Source organism: Lagopus muta, chromosome 3, assembly GCF_023343835.1.
Source record: "Lagopus muta isolate bLagMut1 chromosome 3, bLagMut1 primary, whole genome shotgun sequence".
NCBI classification, from domain to species: Eukaryota; Metazoa; Chordata; class Aves; order Galliformes; family Phasianidae; genus Lagopus; species Lagopus muta.
In genome coordinates this window covers 84,732,037-84,748,947 of record NC_064435.1, presented here as the reverse complement: position 1 = coordinate 84,748,947, position 16,911 = coordinate 84,732,037, and the positions used below count along the sequence as shown (strand labels likewise).

Genomic DNA, 16,911 nt, shown 5'->3' with positions numbered 1-16,911 from the left:
AAGGAGATACACTGGCTGGTCAGGTTAAGCTTCCTGAGAAAAGGAAGTACATCATTTTCCTCTGGTTTTAATCCCTGCACATTTTCCAAATTTTTTGGTAAATGGGGACAATCTACGTAATGACACTTTCAATGCCCAGAGCAGACCATGCAGGCATATTCAAGCCAGCTTCAACCTAATTAGTCTAACTCTAGCAGTGTGCAGCCCAGTTCCAGTTCATAGAGCTGGATAAACCATATAAATAAATACAAGAGGCATTTCTGCATCCCACGGTGCATCCAGTATTGCTGTGGTTATGCTATGTAACCAGTGAACCCAGAATGCTGCAACTAGCTTCAAACTGGTTGTCACTAAAGCATCCACGTATCCAATGCTCCTTGTGAGCACTGCAAATTTCATAGAAATCCTTTACACTGCACTACAGTTATGGCTGCTGCAGAACATGAAAGACAAGCTTTTTGTTTTGCAGAAACATGTCATTTTTGTGACAATAGTTTTTCAGCTGTCAAACCAAAAATACAATCACCAGTCAGAGTAACACAGCCATCCATTCCAGCTCATTAGTCCTTGCCCGACAAATCAGGGAGCAGCTTAAACACCACACAGTACAGCGCAGCCTTAGGTCTGAACCCTGCAAAATCTTATTCTGCATTTAACCTCATGCATGAATTTGCACTTGGCTAAATCAGACTTCTTGTGCTATTACGGGTCATTTGGAAGAGTACAGGCTTAGGGATGTCAGAAAGTATACTCCAGCCCTGCCTGAAAGCTTCCACTGTGCACTAACAGGTCAGAGAGCAACTGGGCTATAATTCAAGTATCTTCTAGCAACTGCTTTGTTCCTAGCTCCAGTGAGAATGATAAGAAGGCAGAAGAAAACTCATGTTTTCTCACAGACAATCCGGACTTAAGATTTGCTGAAACACACGTAACTATTAGTCATCATGGAAGAGCAAAGAAAAGAAGCCTTCTAAGTAAGTAAAACAGTCTGAAACAAATCAGGTACATATCCTATGAATCAGTGCATGGATTCTTGGGAGTCCTGCTCAGACAAATTTGCAATATAAAAACATGCATTTGCAGTTTTCTATATAAATGTACATAAATATATGTAGACATATATAAAGTGTTAAACTTTATACTTAAATACATATAGACTTATATACATATAGAAAGTGTATAAAAGTGTATAAACAAATTAAGAAGTGTTAAATCAGGAATGTTAAATGCAATGACAGGAGAAGAGGTGTGGCAGGAAGAGAGATTTGTTTTTCTCAGAAAACAAGTGACACATTTTTCCAGCCCAATGGAAAAAATAATTTATGGTTACACAAATTACTCAAGAAAATGCCAACTCCTTTGCCGTTTCCTTTTCTGTTCCTCTGTTTGTATTTACAGAGTTTGATCGTGGCTATACCCTCCACTTGGTTTGTCTTTTCATTCACACCATTTCCTTTATCCACAGCCTGCTAAATCAGTGTGTGAAATGCAGTGTTTATTTTTTCTTTCTTTTAAGAAAGGGCTGGTAACAAAGATCACTTAGAATCTGAGAAATCTCTGCCAGCCAAGCCACAACCATAAGAAGCATATAAATTGGGGCTGCATTAACAGCTGTTAGCCTTGTTGATCAAACAGTCCAAGATTAACAAACCAGCCCGACAGCGACTATTACCTGCAGAAGTATGTTTGAATTTTTCACTCTTCTTCTTCCTCCATTTCCACGGCTTAAATAGCCTTCCAAGAGTGGCAAATTTGCTTCTTCTTCTGATTGGAGGTGTGTGTGTCCCAGGTACTAGAGAATCTGAACGCATTGCAGCCAGTCTTTCCACTTCCTCCGCTGGATTTTCCACAAGCAAAGGAGAAAGAAACAAAATTAAAAAGTGAAATAGATATTTTAATAAATTATCAGAGAACCACACAGATGGTAAATTTTTTCCATGGTTACAGAAACTACTAAAAAAGGGAAAAAAGCGTTATCTTTATTATCTTAACTTTATTTTCTTCCAATTGAACTCATGCTCTGTTACAAAGATCTGTGTTAACAATAGGATTCAAGAGAAATTTGCATGAACTAATACTGACCAAGGGCAAGGATTACAACCCCTTGATATTATCACTGTGTTCACTGAAACTGTCTGGGTTCCGAAAGGGCCTACACCAGGGATTTCCTAGTGAAAAGGCGTTCAGAATCCAGAAGGTTCCTCTCAGTCCTATGTTTCTGCCAACCCAATCCCCTCCTTTTAAGTCTTTAAAATTAGAGACTTGGAGAACTTTAACACAGTCCACAGTCAGGGCTGAATTCTCTAAGGAAAGGCTATGGTCTTTCACTGAACTTCTGTTGTTAAAAAAAAATAAAATTCTGCAGTCATTACACTGTAATGCATCAAGGAAGACTCAGTACTTAAACAAACCAACAGACAAATCTGAAGAATTTAAATTACTCTCCCTCACTGCAAGAGAAACCTGGGGGTTGTCACTTGGCACATTTATATTGCATGTTATTTCTTAAGGATATCATACACCCATCCATAAAAGGCCTATGAGAAGACCCAGGAAAACACTGACCTGTTAGTCTGCCCCTAGTCCCTGGAAAAGTTATGGAGAAGATTACTCTGAGATATATTGAAAAGCATGTAACGAAGAAAGCCATCATCAGGCACAGTCAACAGTATCATTTGTCAAGGAAGGTCAAATCTGATCTCCTTCTAGGATAAGGCCATCCACTTGCTAGATGAAAGGAAGGTGGTGGATGCAGTCTTTCTAGACTTCAATGGGATCTGGAGCATTGGGCAATCATCAGGGTAATGAAATTCAACAAGGGTATACACTGGGTCCTGCACATGGGATGGAGCAATGCCAGACAAGGGAACAGACTGGGAGATAAGTGGCTGCAGAGCAGCTCAGCAGAGAGGGGCAAGGGGGTATCAGTGACAGCAAGCTCAGTGTGAGCAGCACTGTGCTTGGCAGCCAAGGGGCAAAGCACATTTTGGGGTGCATTAAGCACAGTACAGCCAGCTGGCCAAAAGAAGCGATTATCCCACTATTGGGCCAGCACTGATGGCGCATCACACTGGATACTGGAGTTCTGGGCTCCACAGTATAAAAAAGTTGTTGAAGTACTTGAAAGCGCCTGAAAGAGGCACCTAAGTTGGTAACAGGGCTGGAAGGCATGTACTGTGGGGAGGGATGGAGGACATCTGACATATGGGACAGCACGAGAAGCCTTCATTGCTCTTTGCATCTCCCTGAAGAGAGGAATCAAAGGGAGACGCCGGGCTCTGCACCTTCTTGGTAACCAACAGCAGACATGCAGGAACAACATAGGCTGGTTCAGACTGGGAAACATTAGGAAACCTCTCTGTATGAAAAGTTCTGTTGAGAATGATCAAACGCTGGAACAAGTTTCCTAGAAAAGTGGTACATTCCCCATGCCTGTCAGTGTTCAAGAGGCATTGGATAATGTGCTCAATAATGTGCTGTACCGTCTGTGAGCTCTGGAACGTTCAGGCGGATGGACTAATTGATCTCTGATGGTCCCTTCCAACTGAACTGTTCTGTCATTTCCCAGCCCTGTGTTGTAATGCAGCACTGCCAGGAAAACAGAGGTGAACGGTTTGCAAAAAGGCAGGCTAGATTACTAAAGGCAGAACACAGATCTTCACTGACACCATTCTGAAGTCAGCAGCTCAGTGTTTTCATTCTGCCAGCAGTATTTAAGGATTAACCTCAGTCATGAGCACAAGCTCTGGAGCCTCAACAAGAACAGAGCTCTGAAGGGATGAACACACCTACGCCATAGAACAAACCAGAGATTTTAGCTGTCAGATTCTTGTGCATCTCAATGGAAAATTTTAAAAGGCTTTAAGTGTGCCAAATTTAGGTTGGCTTCTGTGGGAACCCAGAGAGATGCCTCTAGCATAAAGGAAATCCCATTATCAGATCTCTAAACTAAAATATTATTTGAGCTTTTCAGGTTTTTTCAAGGAAGTTGCTTATTTTGTTCTTGCTTATCACTGCCAGATACAGCCGCATGTAAGCTTTTTGAGAAAAGACACAGGCTAAAGGGACAGAGAGCCAAGATGTATAACTGGAATTGGTAAAAAACAACTATTCTTTGGGGCAATGGAGAGAAACAGACATCTCTGAGAACTTCTTCTTTTTTTTTTTTTTTCAAGAGAGGAAAAAAAGGTAGTCTGGTCAAACATTTCATTCTGTTTCAGCTCTTCATATCGTGCCTAACTGCCTAGAGAAATCCCTGCTTATACGGACAACCCATTACAAGGTACTGTCCTATGGAGGAATAGGACATGCTGCATCAAGGCTGCAAGTCACCAGGCTATGCTGAACACACATTATTGTGAAGGTAGAAAGAAGAAACTGGGTATTTCCTTATGCTTCCTGATTTCTCCGGGACATGCACAGCTTCAAAGACCTGCAAGGGGTATATATAGATCAACTTACTCTGTATGCAGATCCAAAGAGAGCACACCTTTCCCCATCTCCTCTATTTTTAAGATGCCTCTAGTTATAAAGAGCACAAGACTACGCTGTGATCCACTGCTGGGATTTTATACAGATGCTGCTAAAAGCAGTGGGCTGCTACTGTCTTTGCTGTCCTGCTTGAGCTACAAGGGGTGTAGAAGCAACCCACTGAACAAACTAGAAATGACAGACTACTGCTGCTGAATTAGGCTTTCTGCTACATAAATCTACAGTTGAAATATAATGAAATTCCTCCTGCTGCTTGCCCTCTCTCCCATGGCCCTCACTGAGACAACATTTCTGCTACCAAAGTAACCTACAATAACTAAACGTCAGAGATGCACAGCTCTTGGAGAGTTGGTCCGAGTTACTGCTGCCAAGGCCATTTCCAGGTGAAATGACATCCCTTAAAAATCTTATTTCATATAGCACATTCTCTGTGCTGCACACGAGCTGTGCTCTCACTGCCCCCAGGAAGTTTCTCCTGCTGAGAGTAAACTAGCATGGATTCACCATCAGGCAACACAAATACTAGAGTCAAAAGGAATTTACCCATAGGGGTGGGTTCTTTAAAAGCCAAACAGTGTCAAAACCAGTTCCATGCTTTGACTGCTGTTCCGTGAATTTCAGTATTTTATCCTACGTGGATCTGTTCCAGGAGCCTTGCTGGGCTCTTGGTCAGCCATGAAGAGATGATGTGGCCCTTTTCCTTCATCCTCTCCAAACACACACAGCTCTGAGCTAATGCAAATAACAGCTCTTCTTTCCCCTTTCATTCCTGTTTTTCAGAAGGACTACCTCTTTATTATTTTTTTTCTCCCTATGCAAAATACTCTCAAGAGCGATGCTAATTCAAAGCATAATAATCACTGGCTAGGAACGAAGCACATTAGCATAAAGCCATGACAGTTTTAATACAGCAAGAATAAAACCAGACCATGATGCAAGAAGCAAAAGCCAGATTTGAGCATTCATTTTCTGCTGCATCTTTCCTTTGAGTTGGCCAGGTTTCTCTGCCTTTTTGACTCCTAATGACTATTGACTATCTGTGGGCTGTGACACCCACTGCTGACAGCAGGCTCTGTGGGCTGGTTTCACACCCTTGCTGTTCCCAAAAGAGGTGGTACTTGCACAAATGTAAACCATTCCAGGCCTAAGCATTTTTTGCCTTCAGAGAGAAGGGCAGTCCCATCTTGATCAGTTTGCTGAACTAGGAGAAGGAAGTGGTGTGTCCATTGGTGTCACACTGGAGTCACACTGCTGAGGTCTTGTCTTTTGCTTTAGCATCACAAATGTGATGATTACAGGTTACTTTTGATGCTGATTCTCTGTGCTTTTGGGAACTTGTTCTGATTTACTGCAGACCCGCAAGAGAGATCTTGCAGAAAAACAGGATACTGGTACCTGCACTCATGGCAAGAGGGTGATGCTCTCCTCTCTCACTTCCTTCTGTCCCAACTGTCATCCCAAAATAGCAATGGGGAAACTAAATAAGAGAGGGTTTGGGTTTTTTTTGCTTGTGAAACAGTTCTTAAGATTGTACTGTAAGCTTCAAGACATATGAAGTTTATATAGACTGGAGGGCTTAAGCAAGATCTGTGATGCTAATTAAAAAAAAAAAGCAAAAATAATTTGTGATTTAAAAGAAATGTTGCCAAAATGATTAAAACATGCTTCCGAGACCTAAAAAAGCTACAAGGTCTGAAAGCTGATTTCTTTCCCTATTTTTTTTTCTTCTCATTTTGCAGATAACCTTTATTTTGATCATTTTTTAAAATAAAGCTACTTTAAGTTTTGCTGGTTGAAACATACTGCATGAACGTCTGATGGAGAAAACTAGCAAGTCATGGAAAAGCATTGTGAAAAGCACTTCTTCACAACAGTCAATTTCCAGCCCCAGGAAAAAGAGGCCTGGCCAAGTTGGACATGTACTGTGTGTTCTTATGAACTTCCCACATCTTTCATTAGGACACTGATTTCTAGAAGGTCCAGTGAGAAACATAAACATCACCTATTTTCTTGCTTTGAGCAGTGTAGGAGGCAGTTCTAGGTCCTCTCAAAGAAAACACACTGTACACAGTTCTGTCAGAGAACAAATTCTGTCATTCCAGTGTCTGTCTGGGAATCACAGCCTCTATTAATGCTGCCAATATATAACATAGTCCAGGTTCCATCTTAGAAAAGCCACTTTTTCCCATTCAGGTACGCAGCAATTTTGGAAGCCCACCTATTCCATCTGTGATCTTTAAGATTTCCTTCCCTGCTTGTAATCACACCCTTTTCTCATTGACCATTTCTAATCATCATTGCTCATACTCAGTTATATCGATGTCTTAACAGGCATTTCACAAAGTTAGATTTTAAGTCTTCCTAGTAAACACCAATATCTACATTGTGCTTTCTGTTATATTTATACAAATCTCCATTAATAGCCTGGAAATGATCTTGGTCCTACATATGCAAATGAGTAAAAATGCCATTCATTTAAGGATAATACTTGCATACACATTAAAAAAAACAAAAACCGTAACACTTATTCCCAATCCACAGCCAAACAGTCCTTATTCTACAGATGAATTTCCAAGCATTTACTGTTTTGAAGTTTCTTTTATACTCCGCATACTGAGCATTTCCCACTTTAGAGCACACAGACCTTTCTCTAAAACCTCTGTTCTACCAAAAAGTGGAAGGGCAATGTCTTTTTGAAATAACAGGAAACTTGGATGACTACTCTAATTGCCGAGCACTGACGCCTTCTCTTTACCTGAACAGGAACACTTTCAATTAAAAAAAACAAAACAAAATAACACCTTGTTTTTCTTCCAGCAAAATGGTTCATTTTCTGCTCTTCTATTATCACCTGTACTGTTATTTCTCTTTAATTTCCCTCCGCACCTGGAATTAATTTTCAGCAGCCCTCCTGTTACTATTTGAATTACCCATTTAAACTTTCCCTAACTTCTCAACGAAAGACAAGGCATGGCATACAGCAGACTGAAGGCAGTCTTGCCAGACGGGGATGATTAGCTCTTTGGTTGACAACAGCTCCCACTGGAAGTCTGCATTTGTAATGCCACTGGCTGGGCTGGCACAGTGGGTTTATGAGCCATGAAGAGACTGTCAGTAGCGTTTCTTTGCATGCTAAGTAGCACTTCCCCTTTCTAAAGCACTGCCAATTATTACCGCTCCCCAGGTGTGCCATCACTCTACACTGCGTGTGTAAACTGAATCTCTTACCATTCGTGTTTGCCCATTTCAGCACAGGTAGCAGACCATGGTACAGCTCTGCTCTCTGCTGTGATCTCTCTACCTCAGTGTTTATATTTCTCTTGGCGGAATAGAAGCACAATGAATAGCTTCAGAAGTCCAATCCCTTTAGGACCCTGCTTCCGACTTCCCCACACTTTGACGTAAGACGTTAATTATTCATGCCGATTGCAATCTGAAAGCCATTTTTTAGCCTTTGCAAACTATACTGTAGTGTAGGTTACACTATAAATAGGTCTTTATTGGTATGAAATCTCTCAAAACACCACGCATTTCCCTTATTTTAAGACAGTGCGTGGAATTTTGGCTTGCAACAAAAGCGCTTTATCAGGTTATGTCATTAATAGCTACATAATTGCTGTAATTATAGAAAATAAGGATCGTTGCGTTTCACTGATCTCAGCTGTTTTGTCTTTGCTTTATTGCTCTCATTACTCACTGCATTTCCCACCTCCTAAGTGTTTATTACATATAGATTTAGAGCTACGTTCAACAAACAGTGCTGCAGCTCCTTGCTTTTGAGTGCCTGGATGTAGGAGCAGAACCCACAGACCTCTTTTGGGTACACAATATGTAGAGACTCAGCTGCTCCAAAAGGGGACTAGGAGCAGCCACAAGGAGTGCAGCACAACCAAATGGCAGCCAAGAGAAAAAAGGCAGCACAAGCAAACCTGAGTTCTTAGGTCTAAATGGAAGCAATTCCACACATTCCAGGAATACGTGCTTTGTTAAGAAGCTTCAGCTTGAAAGGAAGGGGAATTTTACCCATCCTAAATGGAAAAGAGAGGAGAATGATAGTTTGTGCTCTAGAGGAAGAATGATGAGATAGGAAGAACTTATTGTTGGAACAGACAGAACACTTATTTGGGAGACAGGAGAATCACAGGGTCATTTCTTTCATCCTCCCGTGAAAGTCCAAGCCCATGTTCCCAACATTTCCTTGGGAACACCAGCGGACTTTGTACTGCGATGGATGGGAGAGTATTTCCCATCTCTCCTACTGAATTATTGTGAAGATGAACTCAAGACCTACTGGGTTTGAAAGAAAGAATGAGTGGAAGCATGGCTCCCAATAGTCAGGGCAGTCATCCGTGAGCAAAAAGACTCTTCTCCCAAGAGTGTTTTAGCACATGAAGAGCTAAGCAGATTCTAAGTACAAGCAGATCAGGAGCTGGACAAGTGCACATTCAATCCATTTAGCTTCTGAGACTGAAAACCAACTGTTCAGAAGGTGGAATCGCATTGCCTACTAAACCATGCACATAATATTAAAAATACTACTTTTTAAACCCTCTTAGAAAGTAATTTGCAAAGTTTACAAGGAGAATATATCTCTCAACACCAAAAAGTTCAGAGGAGAATGCTGAGCATGATTCACACAGGACTATCTGCAATCCAAGGCTCCACACTGTGCACCAAAAGAAATGTTACAAGGCAACGCTGCTGTAGTGGTGTTGGTGACCCTCATCTTACTTAAAACTTGGCAACACCAGTAACTGATCTAATGCCTGGTGGTAGGACTGCAAACAATGGCACAGGGCTGCCTCTGTACAGATGCTTGTGCTGTTAAACCCAAGAGGCAGTCCTAACCACTTCTGAGTCATCCTCTAGCTCATCAAACACAGAGTTAAGTCTCATTAATTGTAGCTCAAATTCTTCTCCAAACTCAGTGCTATGGAAGCAGAGAAGCTGCCTTCCTCCAGGCAAGTCTTCAATCCACACAACAAAAAAACAGCACAGAAATCCATGTACCTTCAACTCTGAAATGTATTCCAGTGAAGAACTAGTTCATATTTTTACACATTTTGATTCAGTGAAGGCCTTGCAACTGATTAAAGTGTCTTCTTGGAGGAGCTGTAATGATAACATTTTCATGGTTGGATTTCTCTCTTATACCAGCCTGACTTGCAAATTCTGTAGAGCTGCAAAATATAAAAGGAATCCAAGAAAAGAGTGTGTTCCATGGAGGCCTGAAGGCTTGTTGCTACATTTTGCTAGTTGCCATTTGGGCAGAGGCAGACACAGCACAGCATCTTGCACTGCTCCCTGTACAATGGGAGTCAGTGGGAAGTTCTCCCTATGCAAAGTGCTCAGCCTTTCCACAAAGAAACTGCTAGTGCTAAAGGCTGGCTGTTTATTTTGAGAAAGTCTAGAAAAAATATTTTAAGTGCTTCTAATTTTGTAGGAGACTTTCTGATCAAGTGAACGATTTCTGATCTTTGTCTTCTGAAGTTCTTAAGAGTAGGAATATCCAATAATTTAATTTGTCTTACTGAAGATGTGCACTTTAAAAGGACATCTAAATTTGTTACTGATTTTTGTGTTTCCTTAATAGTCATATTCATGCTCATTATAAGTGTGCATTTGGTATAATTACTCTTTTCCTCTTGGCCAACTCCCTATAACTTCTTTAAAGAACAGATTAAAAGATCTGAATTAAGAATTAAACAGATTTAAAGAATAGATGTTGCTTTCTCCCAAGAGATTCAGTATAGAGTTTACAAGGAAATGGTTTGAACTTTCTAGCTCTTAAAGGCAGGTAACTTGTTCCTTCTCTTCTGGCCATTAAAGTAATTAAACGCTTCATTTTTTACTTTTATGGTGATACTAGTAGGATGGCACCACTGAGTTTAGAAGATTTAACATTTGTAATGCTGTTCCCAGGGTGGAATTACTTCCAATAAGATGATATGAGAATAAATATGAGTATTAATGAAACAAAAATCTGTAAGAGCCTAGCAAAAAAATTAAGGAAGAAAAGTCAATAGAGACAGCTTGTATCCATACATCCATGTTCAAGAATTAAAAGGACTTTCATTACCTGAAAATAGCTACATACGGTTTTCTCTGATTGACGTTAGAATAGGAATTCCTTTATTGATTCAAATGATGGTTAGTTTAGACTTTTGGCTGAGGTGAAATTTCACTTTAGGCCCTCACAGTAAAGACTTGAGTTTCAGAGCTGAATACTCAGAAGGGAGAAAACGCCAACAGCTCCTTTAAAGTCATGAATAAAGCATGCTGGTTTGCTGGCTAAAATATATGACGTATTTCTGTGTGGATTTCATAACAGTGATTTCACTTTTTTCACTTTTTTTTTTTAGCATCTAGGATGTCTCATGATTGCTGAGATCCGTGGGGTATTTCTCCTGCCCCACAGATTCAGAGGAAAGGCTCTGAGTTTTGTTTATTCTGACTATAGTGGACCATATAAGGCTATTTATCCTGCCTTTAAAACGATGGAGCTGATCAAGTTATCAAGTTGCTTATACCTACCTAAGAAACATTACAGTCAAGGATAGGATCTATGCACATAGCTTGAAGTTCATGAATAATTCCAGGTCCAGAAACCAGAAATAGCTCAGAAAATGAGAAAGAGTTTAAATCACAGCATAGGGAAAAAATACCTCAAGGAGTCAAGAAAACATTAACACTGAAAAACCTACTGAAATAGTTCCATCAATTTTATGCCTGCTAATAATGGTTGCAGAAACACATGAAACACTGACTATACCAAACTAAAAGGCAAAGGTCACAAGTAGTAGGTTACCTTACCAAGCCATCTAGTGAGTGGATGATCATCTTGGGGACAAGGATCATATTTTGTCCTCAGATCTGTCAAAATTTGGCAAATGAAGAAAAAATAGAGCCCTCTGCTCTTTCCTTGTGATTACCACATTAATGAGAAAGCAGGGAAAACAGGAAGGAAGATGAACTTCATTATGTATGATCCTTCCCATATGGGGCTCGGACATGTTGATTGCACACTAAAACCTGCCTCTTTATTGAGGTCAGAGGATTTCACTGGCCAAAGCTAAGGGCATGCTAAAATTCACATACAGAAAAAACAAATCAGTGGAGAAGACTTTACACTTTGGTCTTAACGGGTGCTTTCATTTGTAGTGATGGGAATGGCCCCTTTCTGTGGTGGTTGAGAGAAACCAAAGGCATCTTGCGTGTCACGAATTGAGTGGAACATCTCAGAAGCACACTGGAGTGTGCCTATGAAGAGCCACTTGACCACAAAATTGGCAGCAAAATTCGTTTTGCAGTATCATGAAGGTAACTGCAGCAGGCATCTGCATGAGATTTCATTTCAATACAGAAATAAGATAAAAGCCAACCAGAACCCGACATTCATTACAGTAAAACACTTATCTTTTTTTTACCCTTTGACTGCTGGCAGTGGACAAATAACAAACTGATGAAATCTGTCTTCCCTAAATGCTGAAGGTTTCCTCTTAAATTTATCAAGATTCTGCTGCACGGCAGATATTTAACAAAAAGAAGAAAGCTTCTGGCAATTTCAGTTGCCTCTGTTCATGTAACTCAATGGGGCACAATGCTCTCAACTTTGCGTACCAGTCTCTTTTGGACCAAGTGTTTGTACAACAAAGTACCAGAGACTCCTTTCTATCAAGTCAAATGTCGGATTGTGAAGAAAGCTGAGCAAACTGGCATATATGCTATTTCAACTAAGCTGGAGTCTTTGCCACACACACTTGGTTTTCAAAAACCTCTTTACTTAAACAGCATTTGTTTTAGATTCACAAGCAAGACATTGGCCACAACCACGACATCTGGCCAAGAATCTCGAGCTTTACAAGGGTTGTGGTGATTAGGAGGAAAGAAACTAAGAAAGGACAAAACAGATATGCTTAAAGATACCTATGGACAAACATATACAAATTGAGACTGGTAAACAAAAAATGCAATAATAATGCACAAAAATTAAGTAAATTAACCATCATAGCGGGTGAAGAACATCATCATCTTTGTCTACAAAACACAGGCAATAGCTGTATTAGCTCAAACCAGCTCATTTCTAAAATTACCACCCATCTTCACACAGAATTTATCTTACCTGCAATTTTAATTTTTACTTTTTGTACTTATCACAGAGATCACTTTGTAAAGGAGGTTGAGGATGAAAAACTGACAAAAAAAAAACAAACTCAAATAAAAGCAATCCTGAAGTGTCTTTCTCAAACTCTTGTGTAATGCTAGAAAATGTATTATTGAACTGACAATCACCTTGCAGCTTACTGAACTGGCTGCTCTGCCAACTTGATATGAATACAGAACGATCGATCAGTCGATTGTAACTGCAGGATCCCTGCATCTTCTATTAGGCTGATGGGTTTCCATGCACAGCATAAGGTGAATGAAGTTTGCATGATGATAGAAATGCACAGAAAGTCAATTCTACATTAGTAACTCGAGCACTTTCCTAGAGTTGAACAATGCAGACAAAATGCAGCCTGTATTTTATTGAGACACACAAGAAGGAGAAAAACCTCCTTAATCTCAGCTTGTTTACACTTGCCACTTAGGGAGAGTCTTTGAGGGAAGGGAAGCTACATAACCAAACCTTATGAGTCCCTCCCTGCTTTCTCTATTAGGTATCGTGCCTAATTACCTCCAACCTTTGCTGGAGGACTCAAAGACAGGCATCCAGAGAACAGACAGGCAGAAATTGCTCTTCTCAATTCAGACACTGGAACAGGAACTAAATCCCATCTTCAGCACCACAGCAGACAGCTGGAACTCAGCTTCCAACTCATGGCTATAAACCAGCAAACAATTACCTTGGGGCTGTAAATATTGATGAAAACTTCAGTCATCTCACTCTTCTGTTTCTCAGTTGGGCATGCTTCAGACTCAAATAGCCTAAGATACATACAAGTCTCTGCACCTGGCTTTTACTTCTGTCTGAACCCAGATTTCAAGGCTATTTAATGAATAAAGCAGGTGTGCTAGTATAAGGAGAGCATCCTGCTTTGCTGGTGCACGGGAGGAAGAGTTCAAGATTTCAGCATTAAAAAAAACCAAAACAAAACAACAAAAAGCACAGCACTGGTGCTACAATAGCATTTGAATATCGGAAATGTCAAAGTAGCTGCACCCAATGGATGTGTAAAGAGACAAAGCCAGTGCCACAGTCCTTATGACATGGACTATTGATATTAGGAACCATGGATATGGTCTGTGTGGATGTGAATATATGGGTCACAGATACTTCAGCGACGCTGTCTAATACATGGCCTATGAATGCAGTTGACCATAGCGGCATTCTGAGACCTGGTTCATTTGCTGGGATGTAGTTAATGACTAGTCTACTTATTTAACATCTCAGTTACATTCAAGACTGCTAACCAACACTTCCATCTGTTGAAATGACCTGATTTTCTCAGTGTTACCATCACTGCTCTTCCTATGCTTCCAGACCTTTAAAAGGAAAGGATTTTAAATACCATTACTTTCCAGTTTTTCAGATAATACACTTCTCTTAGGAGGCAAGGTGAAATAAAAAGCATTCTCTGCCATCAAAATCTCAAAATAAATTAAATAACTGTATCTTTTTATCCACTGTTATTCCCTATACTCACACTGCACAAAGCTATTAGACTAATGCCCTGAAAAATGTCACACAAAAGATGACAGAGGGCAAGATCCTTCACTTAAGTAGTGATAGGGGAGGGTGTCAGCAGAACTCCAGGACTAAACCTCCTTAGCTGGGAGTAAGGGGAGAAGATATGATGCACACGTTACATCCCTTCTAAAATATCCCAAACTATGGATACTTTAGGCTCAAACCCAACACAAAAGGTTGCTGTGCAGTAACACCTCCTATTTATTTCCATGGAAATTATAACAGATACAAACACACACTAACACTGCTCGATAGAGCAAATTCTCAGCTATAAATTACAGTCACAACAACACAGTCACCACCATCAGCCAATTCATGCAGATGAGCTGATTGAGACACTCCTCATCTTGTGGTGTGACAGCTGTGCATGGCCACCCAGAACGTGGCTTGTACTTCACGTCACTGTCACCACTGCTGAAACGCATCACCCACCTCCTCACTGTGCTCACAGCCACTGTTGGGTCTCCAGAAACATTTAACAAGTGCTGATGAATGTCAGTAGGTGCCATTTTTTTTCCACACTGAGGAATTCAGTGACACACCTTTGCTTCATACTCACTCCCATGTCAGACGCCATTCTATCAGACTGCCCCTTTGCTGCCATCTGTCACACAGCAACAAAACGTAATGGGATATTGATGGAAAGCTTCAACCTCTACTGACACACCACCAGGATTCACCTCTGATGTTGTGGGCCAACATAATAAACATGGAGATATTACTTTTGGAGCAGCCTTTGTACATCTTAAATAGCAAACCTCAGGCTACAGAGAGCCAGTCTGTAGCTCAGATTGAGCACTTCTCCAAGTTTGGTCGCAGAAATGGGTAAGATAGTAAATCTCAGTTACACAGACCAAAGTCTTGGAATCTGTGTGTCTCTCATGATGATTAGTATGGTACAAAACACATATATGGAGGTATCTACTCTCTTCTTTTCTTGGGACGTTTTTTGACACAAGTGTTCTTCTATGAAAAAAAATAATATTATGGGGAAATATTTGCCTTTTATTCTGGAGTCACATATTCAAAACTCAAAATTTTCCACTATCAATGCAAAGAAAATCTCCAGAGGTTGTCAGTCAGGTCTGGTCATCCCTTAGTAGCAGTTTTTCACACTGAGCTTTTTCTCCAAGAGAAAAACAGTGATGGTCCCTGAGTTGTCTCTCAACAGCACATCTTCACGGTGGCAGTTGGGTTCTAAGACTGTGGGGGTATCTTTTAGACAGAGTGGCCTGTGCAAAAATAAGCCAGAATGGTACAACTAGTCATTCCAAGATGACTTCAAAATTACTGATTTTACTTTTGATTTAAACTATACTGTGTTGTTTTCCAGAGCAACAAAAAAAATATATACTAAATCTGAGAGGCTCTACTATCTACCTCATCTTGATTAAACTGGACCAAAAGCCAGGGAAGTCATGGAGAGACGACAGTGACAAGATCAGACATTACCTTGTTTCTTCCCCCAATCCTTCCTGAGACATTACGACAAGAAGCAACAGACAAGTGGAGATTCACGTCACCTCACAAGAGCCAAAAAGAAAAAAGCGAGGGGACAGTTTTTCAGCTCATAGCGATGTCAAGAATATCATTATTTTTCCTTAAACATACAAATTAAATTCACAAAGGAAAATGTGGGGCCTCCAAGTACATCCCAGCCTTCACCTCTTAGCAGCTCTGCTGCATCCATCTAGAGAATGAAAAATGTCACAGCACCCTCCACGTTCTAAGAAAGCGATTGCTAATTCCAGACCAGACTGCACACTTGACCACCATATAGTTTGGTGTTCCCCTTCAGTTGCTCCTGTGCCCTGATGCTGGGTGATCTGTTTGGGATGATGTGTGAGACTTGGCACCATCAACTTACCAGCCTACAACCACATACAGTAACTCTCGGACATCCCAGCAGAGCATTAGCAAGGTGGTATCATACACACTTACACTGAAATTGTTTTGGCAAATGAGTGGTTGAATAAGATGGCACCAAAAGGAAGCTGAATGTTGTCTGATTACAAGCAAGACAATCTTAGGAGATATAAAGGAAGAGCTGCGCATTTACTACAAGCCACTGAAATGGATCAAGAAATAAACTCATGCACTACAACAATACCTCTATTGCTGAGGTAATATCCTGTGTGATAACATTATATACAACAGTATACTTGAAAGAATAGGTTTTGTTCATTAGTCAAGGAACTCATAAGTGAACCCTGTCATAATGTGGTATTAGCTATTTCCATACAGAGGCAGAAGCTATTATAATAGCATGAACTGATACAAAATAGCACCAGTTTCAAATTGAAAATATGAAACAAAAAGAGAAGAAAAGAAGAGCGCTCCTGTGACAGAACACTGATTTGGATTCTCTGTTCTGATCGCTTTCCAACATAACCAATATTTTCCTGCTTCTGGATGTGACTGGCAGTGATGTTATTAATGATCAGAATTCTAGAAATTGGTTTTAATTGATTTTAATTCCAAAAAACTGATCTCTAAAAATTTCATTTACTTCTGAAGAATCCCAATTCTTTCTCTTAAAAAGAGAAAGAAGCCACCTAGGCAAACCAGTATTTAAAAAAAAAAACATTTCTAAGTGAGTAAGGAATGCACTCAGACAAGAAAAAACCACAGAAGAGGAAATTAACTGCACACATGGGCAGGGATCAGAGCGCAAAATAGGACAGAGGGATGACGTAAAAAGATGCAGAACGCCAGGCTACTTTGGGCAG

At 40.4% G+C, this 16,911-nt stretch overlaps 1 protein-coding gene across 11 annotated transcripts in view; it reads right to left on the bottom strand.

The window, feature by feature from the left end:
• Positions 1–16,911, bottom strand: part of PHACTR1 (phosphatase and actin regulator 1) — a 291,827-nt gene that overhangs the window by 119,092 nt on the left and 155,824 nt on the right. For all 11 annotated transcript variants that reach the window (XM_048940524.1, XM_048940521.1, XM_048940525.1 and 8 more), the window contains one exon: positions 1,673–1,837. In XM_048940524.1, coding sequence (XP_048796481.1) covers positions 1,673–1,837 — 165 coding nt within the window. The remainder of the gene's footprint in view (positions 1–1,672; positions 1,838–16,911) is intronic.